This window comes from Bactrocera oleae, chromosome 3 (genome assembly GCF_042242935.1).
Source record: "Bactrocera oleae isolate idBacOlea1 chromosome 3, idBacOlea1, whole genome shotgun sequence".
Taxonomy (NCBI): Eukaryota; Metazoa; Arthropoda; class Insecta; order Diptera; family Tephritidae; genus Bactrocera; species Bactrocera oleae.
Genome location: NC_091537.1, coordinates 68,826,024 through 68,835,365, shown reverse-complemented (window position 1 = coordinate 68,835,365; position 9,342 = coordinate 68,826,024). Strand labels below are relative to the sequence as shown.

The 9,342-nt window shown below is 33.0% G+C and overlaps 1 protein-coding gene across 1 annotated transcript; it reads right to left on the bottom strand.

Moving 5' to 3' along the window:
• Positions 1-1,265: 1,265 nt before the first annotated feature.
• Positions 1,266-8,108, bottom strand: LOC106617684 (cytosolic 10-formyltetrahydrofolate dehydrogenase). The gene is made up of 4 exons (XM_014235049.3): positions 7,783-8,108; positions 2,715-4,426; positions 2,266-2,653; positions 1,266-2,191 (listed from the first exon to the last, which is right to left on the bottom strand). Exons 1-4 carry the CDS (start codon positions 7,786-7,788, stop codon positions 1,562-1,564), a joined length of 2,736 nt encoding a protein of 911 aa, XP_014090524.2. The 5' UTR covers positions 7,789-8,108; the 3' UTR covers positions 1,266-1,561.
• Positions 8,109-9,342: the final 1,234 nt, after the last annotated feature.

Sequence of the window (9,342 nt, the reverse complement as noted above, 5' to 3'; positions counted from 1 at the left end):
TTCTTGTCTCCTGCAGACTATGCTTTGTTGGTGGCACAGAATATTTTTTGTTCATGCAGCACAAATGCTGGGGATTATTCGTATGAAAAAAGTAAACATAGTTGGACTACATATAAATATGGACAGGCAGATGTATACTGTAAAAGTGTGTAAATCTTTCGGAGAATACCATGTTACAGGTATCTAGTGACGATCTTATATGATATACTTATGTACTTGTATATAGTAAAGGGTCTACCAACAAGAACGACGAGATGTTAAAATGAAATAAAACACTTAAATTTGGTCAAAATGGGTTCTGTTTTTTGTTATAAAGATAATTTTATGGCATTTATGATTTGAAAAAATTGTCGGCCAAATGGCCACCACGGTTTCGTTTGAATATCTCCACCCGTTTACGCCAATTTTCGATGACCCGGTGCAGCATTTCGGCTGGATTTTCGGCTATAATGCACTGAAGGTTATCTTTGAGCTCCTCGGACATTGCTGGTTGATTGGCGTAAACGTTTGATTTAACATACCCTCATAGAAAATAATTTAGAGGCGATAAATCGTATTTTCGTGGCGGCCATTTTACTGGATCATTTCTCAAAATAAACGACTATCCAAACTTTGCACGCATCGTGTCCATGTTTAGACGTAAAACATGAGGCGGTGCACCGCCTTTTTAGAAATAGAGATCGTTCACGTCGATTTCATCAAACTCCGGAAAAAAAGTAGGTCAACATCATGTTATAAAGCTCGCTATTGATGGTAACGGCATTTTATGCCTCATTTCAGAAGAAATAAGGCCCGATTATACCGCCTTACCACAATTTCAAACGGTACATTTTTGAGGATGCATTTGCGTTTTCTCAACCACACGAGGTCTTGACTTATCCCAATAGCGACAATTTCGTATGTTGACGAAGCCATTAAGCCAGAAATGGGTCTCATCGGAGAAGATGATTTTTCGATGAAAAAAATCAGTATTTTTCTTTTCTTCAATATTCGAAAAATCACTGGATTATATATTGTCAACGCTCATACTCCCACATATCATATTCTGGATTAGGTATTATGAAGATCTTATTTCTTCTTCTCAGATCTGGAAGAACGCGGACTAAACCAACGGTTATGATTTTTAGATATTTCGGCTCATAACTTTTTTTAAACATACGCTGGCCCCTAGACGGTGGATATCACAATTGGGATGTTTTTGACTTATGTTTTGTGGTATCAGAAACTTCCAAATTTGTATCTAAACCGTCATAAATAAATCAGACTTTAATTAATTAAAATTTTATTTTGGAAATTTTCCGTACAATATCTAATAACAATATTTTTAAAGTAAACTTACAAATATTTACTTGTATAACAAGTTATAATAATTATGATTAAAATATAAAACAATTATTTTCAAAAATATTACTTCTACCAATTTTCTGTTTAGCATTCTTCACGTAAATTCATAAAAGTCTTTAATAGCTGCCCTACATTTACATATGTATCATGCCGACTACTCTTACAGCCTTCCATTGCATTCTTACTTATTTTACGGTATCGCCATTGCTGGTTCGCTCTAAAATTCAATCGTCACACATTTTGTCTTTAAATACTCATTTAGCGCCTCTTGCCCCAAATCCTTGCCAAAACCACTTTGTTTGAAACCACCAAATGGCGCCGCCACATCAGTCTTGTTGTAAACATTCACAAACACCGTACCCGCCTCAATACGTTCGGCAAAAGATAGAGCTTTGCTGATGTCCTTCGTAAAAACGCCACTGGCTAAACCGTATTCACTACGATTAGCACGCTTCATCACTGAGTCCACATCGCTGCCATTGAACTTGGAAATAATCATAATGGGACCGAAAGATTCTTCCTTGGCAATGAACATTTCATCCTCGACATTAGTGAAAACTGTCGGCTCGAAGAAGTAACCCTTGGTATTAGGTACAGCTTTACCACCATATATCAAGGTGGCGCCTTCCTTAACACCACGTCGACAGAACTCAATCAATTTGTCAAAGTGCGCCTTATGGTTTTGTGGGCCATGCGCTGTGGAACGATTTAGAGGATCACCAATGGTCATTGTCCGGATATCTTTAACAACACGGCGTACAAACTCGTCGTGAATGCGATCTTCAACGAAGAGACGACCGGCAGCAATACAGTTTTCACCCTTATTGAAGAAGACCGATGACATACCCTATTAATGAAATGATATAATATATTTTTTAACTGCTTGGGCCAAATTTCTGAGTGTTAGAAAAGTCTACTTACATGCTTAATGGCTTTGTCCAAATCACAGTCAGCGAATATAACCAATGGGCTCTTGCCACCCAACTCCAATGAACACTTCTTGAGATTGGAGTCAGCGCAAGACTTCATGATCACCTTTCCGATGGGTGTTGAGCCAGTGAAACCCAATTTACGTATCAAAGGATGATCGGCAACGGCTTGACCTGCGCCGGAACCTTGACCGGGAACTACATTAATAACACCAGGTGGGAAACCAGCTTTTACAGTAAGTTCAGCAAATTTAAGCGCTGTCAATGGACATGTTTGTGCTGGCTTGATCAGACACGTATTGCCGGCGGCAATACATGCGGCCATTTTCCAAGACAACATCATGAGTGGATAATTCCATGGCGTTACCAAACCGGTCACACTGCAATCATATTAAATGCTTAGCAACTTTTGAGATGAAGATGCTTGCGGTAAGGACTTACCCAATTGGTTCGCGCTTTGTATATGTCAACACATTATTGGGCCTAGCTGGGTTCACTGGTATGGTGCTACCTTGTATTTTGTCACACCAGCCAGCGAAGTAGCGCCATGCATCGATGGACATGCCGATGTGTGTTTTCAAAGCCAGCGTATATACTGCACCCGAGTCCACAGATTCAATTGTGGCCAAGTCCTCTTTGTATTGCTCCATTAGATCAGCAAGTTTCATCATAAGCTGGCCACGTTGACGTGCCGACACTTGCTTCCACGAACCGTAAAACGCATTATGAGCTGCTTGGACTGCCTTATCGACATCATTGCGCGATGCACAAGCGACCTTACAAATCAGTTCTTCATTGGTGGGATTTATAATATCCAAGGTGGCGTTGCGCTCAGCATTCAGAAATTCACCATTAATAAAAAGTTGTGTTGGCACGGGAATTTCACGTTTGTTAGCGCGCATAATATAACCTTCGAAAGGCACCTCAACTCCTGATGCAGAGCTGCCTTGACGTAAATTCTTTACGATTTCGACAAAAAATTCTTCAAAAACTGGTGCCATAAAGACATGTTCATTCTCTAAAGGCACATCGAAAGCATCCTTACACTCCTCTACGAGACGCACCACATCCATGGAACCAGCACCGGCTGCAAAAAAGTCAGTTTCTGCTTCAATTGGCGCCTTAAGTATGGAATTCCAAACACTGCGCAAAATCTCTTTCTTCAACAATTCATCTTCGCTGAACTCAGTGATCTGTGGTTGATCGCTTTGTTTGAACCAATCGGCAGCGTTAATCATCTTGGAACCCTTCTTGATGCGACGTACATTTACAAAGTTACCATCTGTACCCTGTATGAGTAAGCCATCTTGATGTATATAAGCAGGCGTCTTTAGACCTTTAAGTTTCAGTGAGCCCAACTGCTTAACTGGTCCAGCGGAGTATATATGCGCGCCGAACAAGCGTATCTTCTCCTCACTACCATTCAAATTCAATACAATCGCTAGAGCACCTGGCTGTGAGTCCAAGCCGCGCACGAAGTTAAATATATTTCTGGCAGGCTGATGCAAATCAACAAATTGATTCTCTTCTTTAAACATGGCTGGATCATAGGTGGCACCTATTTCGGTTTGTGTGATTTTTGGTGCCGTACCAGCAGTTACCATATCAACAGCCACACCCATCGACTTTACACCCTCGGGGTAGAGGAATCGCTTATAGATAGTATCCAGCGTATCGGTGGGTTCAACTGGCGCTTGCTTTTGCAATAAAATTGGACCAGTGTCGAGTCCATCATCAGCCCAGAAGATAGTGAAGCCAGCATCTGCATCACCTTCAATCAATGTCCACTGTATAGCGCTAGCGCCACGATGACGTGGCAATATGGAAGGGTGATAACAAATGCTACCCAAATCGGCACCATCAATAACTTCCATTGGTATAAATTGTGAGCAGAAGGGTAGTACGTTGAGTGTAGCTTTTACAGATTTGTATTTCTGTAATACTTCCGGTAAGGCAACACCCTTTTTACGCCATGAAGCGAACTTGAAGACAGGAATGTTATGACCTGCTGCTGTAGTGGCTAAGATATCTTCACGGCTACCCTTATCAGGTATGGTAAAAACGCCCACAACATTGTACTGCTTCTCTAATATTAGCTCCAACACATCGGCGGCAAAATTGCTCTGCCCAATAATGGCAATACGTAGTGGTTGCTGGAAATAAAGAGAGAGCAGACGAAATAGGATTTAATTTTTATGAGGATTATGTGAGTAAAACTTACTAGTTGTTCAAAAAAAATTGGGATATTTAGGTAGCTGAAAAGTATAATTAACGAAAATTTATCGTAGACTCAATAGACGCTAGTTAAAGCGTATGTCTTCTAAATTGTAAGTAGTCTCTTATTATTTTTTGAATGCGATCCCATACATTTTCTTAATAAAGTATGACCATCAGTTTAAAAGAATCATTAAATAATTATTAGAGAATCTCAATATTTTATTCAACTCGAAGAGAAAAAATACATCAAATCCCTAAAAAATTTCACCAAGAATCGAAATATTTCAAACAAACCAAAAAAATACGAAATAGTGGAAAAATTTTCCTAATTTGTTATTATAAAAACCGATAATATTTATTTGTTCATCAAGTAAAGATCTCAGATTGATATCATATTATAATCTATTCTTTCATAAAGTTCTCGGATATATCTTTGTGAATATTAATCGTATAAGTTGATTAAGAGAGAGAAAGAGTTTGTCTTTCTCTAACTTTCCACTTACTAAATTTTATCCGGTAATAGGTACTAAGGACTAATTTATAAACGGAGAACAATATTTAAAATAACCAATGATTATTGCAAAAAGCTTTGTTTTAGGAGTTCTTGTTATTGTTCCTGATACCCCACAAAAATTTTACAATTTCGTGATATTCTGTATTCATGGTTTGGATAACCATGGAAGTCTACTGGAAATTAATTCAGATGAAATTAGGAAAAATTTTACCAGCGGAAATGGCATGGCATGACGATATGTTCACCGTTTTACCACCTATATCGGATCATTATATTTTCTTATATTTATAAAATATTATCGCGAAAAATTCTTTCCGCAAAGCGTTTTTGTACTAAAAATATATTTTTCTTAAATAAACATAACCAGTTTTAGGCGGTTTTAATGACTTGGCATTATCAGCACACATCAGTTATACATATCAGTTCTATGGAACAAACAAAATATGTAACACGTGATGAAATTTATAGCACCGGCACATATTCATATTTAGCCCAAAATTTCTAGAAATATCGATTTCATATAACACATGTTTGTAATATATTTAGCACAAAAGTTCTTAAGAAACACACCAAATAGTAGTCTTAAGTATCTATTGTAAGCAAATATTATCAAATATGTACATTTAAGTACTCTTATCTTGCACTTAAGTACGACGTGTTGTTGAAATGTGTTGTAATTTACTGTTTTCTGTCTTACATTATTAGGTATTAGTAATTGTTATTAGTGCAAAGTCAATCGTTGTCTGCAAAACTAATGGATTAAATAAAAGTTATCGAGAAAAGTTCTTAGAAAATGCATCGAAAAGTTATAGATGCTAAAACGCTACAGTATCAATATTTAGACCTTAAAAATATAAAAAATTTTCTTGAATTATTATTTTAACTAATTGTTGGCATTATTTATAATACTGATAGTTCATAAGTGCTGCTCTAAAACTAAAATTCAACTGTAATTTTTGGTATCTTTTTGTTCCAAAAATTCAACATATTGTTATTCAGCTTATTTATGTTGTTTGAAGATCATATAAAGGACTTTAAATAGTTGACGTATATTTTCACTCCTTCTTTTTTAAGCGCAGAGTTTCTTACACAAAGTGGAGCAAAGTGGAAATCAGCTGATTTCTAAGTTGCCATAGAAACTACCTTCCGAACTAATAAAATATGTATGGTACTTGTTTTTATGTAAAAAAAACTTGACCTAGTTAAATTTAAAAAAAACTATTACAAAAAAAATACGTTTACGACTTTTATCAAATTGCTAACACATTTTTTGCTGCAAATTACAGCAAAATCCCTTAATTATATATGTCGAAATATAAAAAATATGCTTCTATGAGATTATACATTTAATTTTTGCGGACATATTTTTCGTTTCTTTTGCTACGGGTAAAAATGTTATGGAAATTTATAAATAAAGTCTATCTATAATCTATTTTTTTTTGAAAATTTCTAAATTTTTGGGCTGCATATACGATCTATGAACAAAAATTAAATTAAATGTACAATAATTATATAAAATAATTACCACTTAAAAACAATAATAAAAAAATACTCAAAAAAATATTTTTTTTTAAAACATTCTTCAAACTATAGAAAAATATTTAAATATTATTTAAATTAATTTTAAACTGTAAACTTGTAAAAATTTAATAAAATGAAAATTATTATTAAATTGTCGTGATGAATTCATAAATTAAAAAAGAAAATAATTATTATAAATGTATAAAGAAAGTTAATCAATTTATATTATGTATATTAAATTTTCTTTATAAATTACTTCACAAAATTATGATTAGAGCATAAAAGTTATTATTTTTTTACGATGTTATTTTTAAACAATGTTTTTAAAAAGTTTTTTGAAGTAAATGAAATAATATTTTATTAAACAATATAGACCTTTTTTTACATCAAATAATATTGTGCAAAATTAAAAAATGAGCAAAGTTGAAATTTAATGCACTTTATATGTATTTTGCTAAACAAATCTGCCTAGATGTTATTTTTTGAATAATTTATCCTCTTACAATTTTTATAAATATGATTTCAACAGACAATTTTACTATGAATTTCTTTGGTTTAATTTTTTTTGTGATGAAGTGTTTTAAAAAAATTGTTTATAATTTTTATACTATTTTTATAATAATGTTTTAAAACACTCTTATACAATTCTTTTTTTCAGTTCACACAAATATAATCTTAGCGGGAAAAATTAATTTTAAAATTATATATGTCATTTTTTCTTTTGAAAAACTAAATTTTTTGCTAACCAAAATTTGCTAGGTATTGATTTTTTTAAAAATCCTCTTATACTTTTTTTTCATCAAACAACGATGGTTTTAACAGAAAAAATTGGGCCTGAAAATTATTTTTTCCATTTATATTATTTTTATAATAATGTTTTATAATACTCGTATACAATTCTTTTTTTCAGTTCACACAAATATAATTTTTGCGATTTTTTTGAACAAATCTGCAGTTTAAAGTACTAAAAAGTTAATTAATTATTTTCAGCTTAGAACGGAATAAGACTTCAATGTTAAAAGAAAAAAAAAAACAAAATTAATGCAAATTTTTTAAATAAAAATGTAAAAAAAATTTTATTCATATTTATTTGCTTAAAATTTTAAAATTTTTTTTCCTGTTGCATACAAGTATATCTTCATTTATATATAAAAAAACTGCTTTTTCCATAGACAATATTACAAAAAACGCTACTTTCTCTCTTTTTTCATATTTTTGAGTTACAGTTAGTATAAAAATACAAATTGTAATACTAACAGCCATGACTTTCGTTGCACTGCTTTGCACTTGCACTTGCACTGTTTGTAATTTCTTCCGTTTTTTTTTCTTTTCTTGGAAAATGCTTTCCTTTCACTCGCCGGTAGTTAACAACAAATAATAAATTCAGCTAAAGCGAAAAACTGCTGATCGCAAATTACTGTAAGCTACACTTCACTGCACCAGCAAGATAGTAACTATGTATGCATATATGTATGTTGGTATGCAAGTATGACTTATGCAATTTCTTTGTAAAATTAGCTGACTTGTGAATAAAACCAACAACGACGACTTGCTGCTATGAAAAACTAAACACTTTTGAATAATCAACGGCCGGGCAACTGATATTTATATACTCAAGTTGCGACCGGCAAAGCCATACAGACGTTTACTGGACAAATTCAAATTAAAAACAACAACATATAAACACGTACATTCCTAAGACAATGATTATAAACAAAATATTAAAAACAAAAATGTTACGTTTTGATAATACTTAGCTTTATAAATATCATAAATATATACATACATACATACATATATGTATATAAATATAAATTCGCATGAGTATTGGTGTGAACTTTCGCAAGCGTATAAACACCGTTAGTATATAGGTATATAAGTGTCTCATAGTGATTAAAAGCACTTTCTTCGCTATTGTTGTTGTTACGCACGCAAATGCTCTTATCATCGATTTGTCAGAGCTTTAGGTTCACTTCTTATCAGCTAAATTAAATTGGAGCCCGAAAAACAAAATTGTTAGTTTATTTGTAGGTTTGTCTTGCTTTGTTTGTTTATTTTCATTTCTTTACAGGTTGATAACGTGCACACGCCCAACTTTTTATATGTTGCATAAGTTTGTGTGCATAATTAAAAACTTTCAAACGTAAGTAATAAACTAGAAAAATCCAGTTCGAATATTCTCAAGTGTCATTTTTTTCTGACATTTTAGCTGATTTTTGCTGATATCAACAAAATGTTCTATATTATTTCTATAGTATTGGCTTAAATAGGCATTAAGACCCAGCGACCAACTAACATCAAACAGTGTTTTTATTAGTAGTCAACCGTCTCGTGTTTTTTTTTTTGCAATTAAGAAACTCTTCCGTTCGAAGTCGGTTTTAAATGTGTTGTTACTTAGACTTGAATATAGAAAAATTAATTAATTTTTCCCAAACTCTGTGCTTGAATGCACCACTCCAAGTGCGACGTAATCGACTTCGTGGGAATAGATTTCAGCTTCAGAACCTTGAAACCATTTTTTTTAGTTAATGTGTATAACCACATCTATATCTACCATAGATATAAGCTTTTTTGAATTGGTGATTGGAAAATCTGACAAAATGAGAGCGATTAAAAATATTAGCTTTTTGGCCATGGTTTTCAAACTAAAAAAACTGTAAATAATCGAAAAATTTGCAAAACAGATATGTTTTGCTAATCAGTATGTAGATTTTTATTTTGAATAAATTGTATATGTAGTTTTGTCAAAGTCATTTTTAGTTATGTTTACATGAGAAATATTCAAAATAAAATTGATTTTTTTAAACTGCGAAGGTA

Coding starts and splice junctions, on each gene's coding strand:
- LOC106617684 (XM_014235049.3), bottom strand. Junction 2,654..2,714: donor ACAAAGCGCGAACCAATTGG/GTAAGTCCTTAC, acceptor ATATGATTGCAG/TGTGACCGGTTTGGTAACGC. Junction 2,192..2,265: donor TGGACAAAGCCATTAAGCAT/GTAAGTAGACTT, acceptor TTTCATTAATAG/GGTATGTCATCGGTCTTCTT.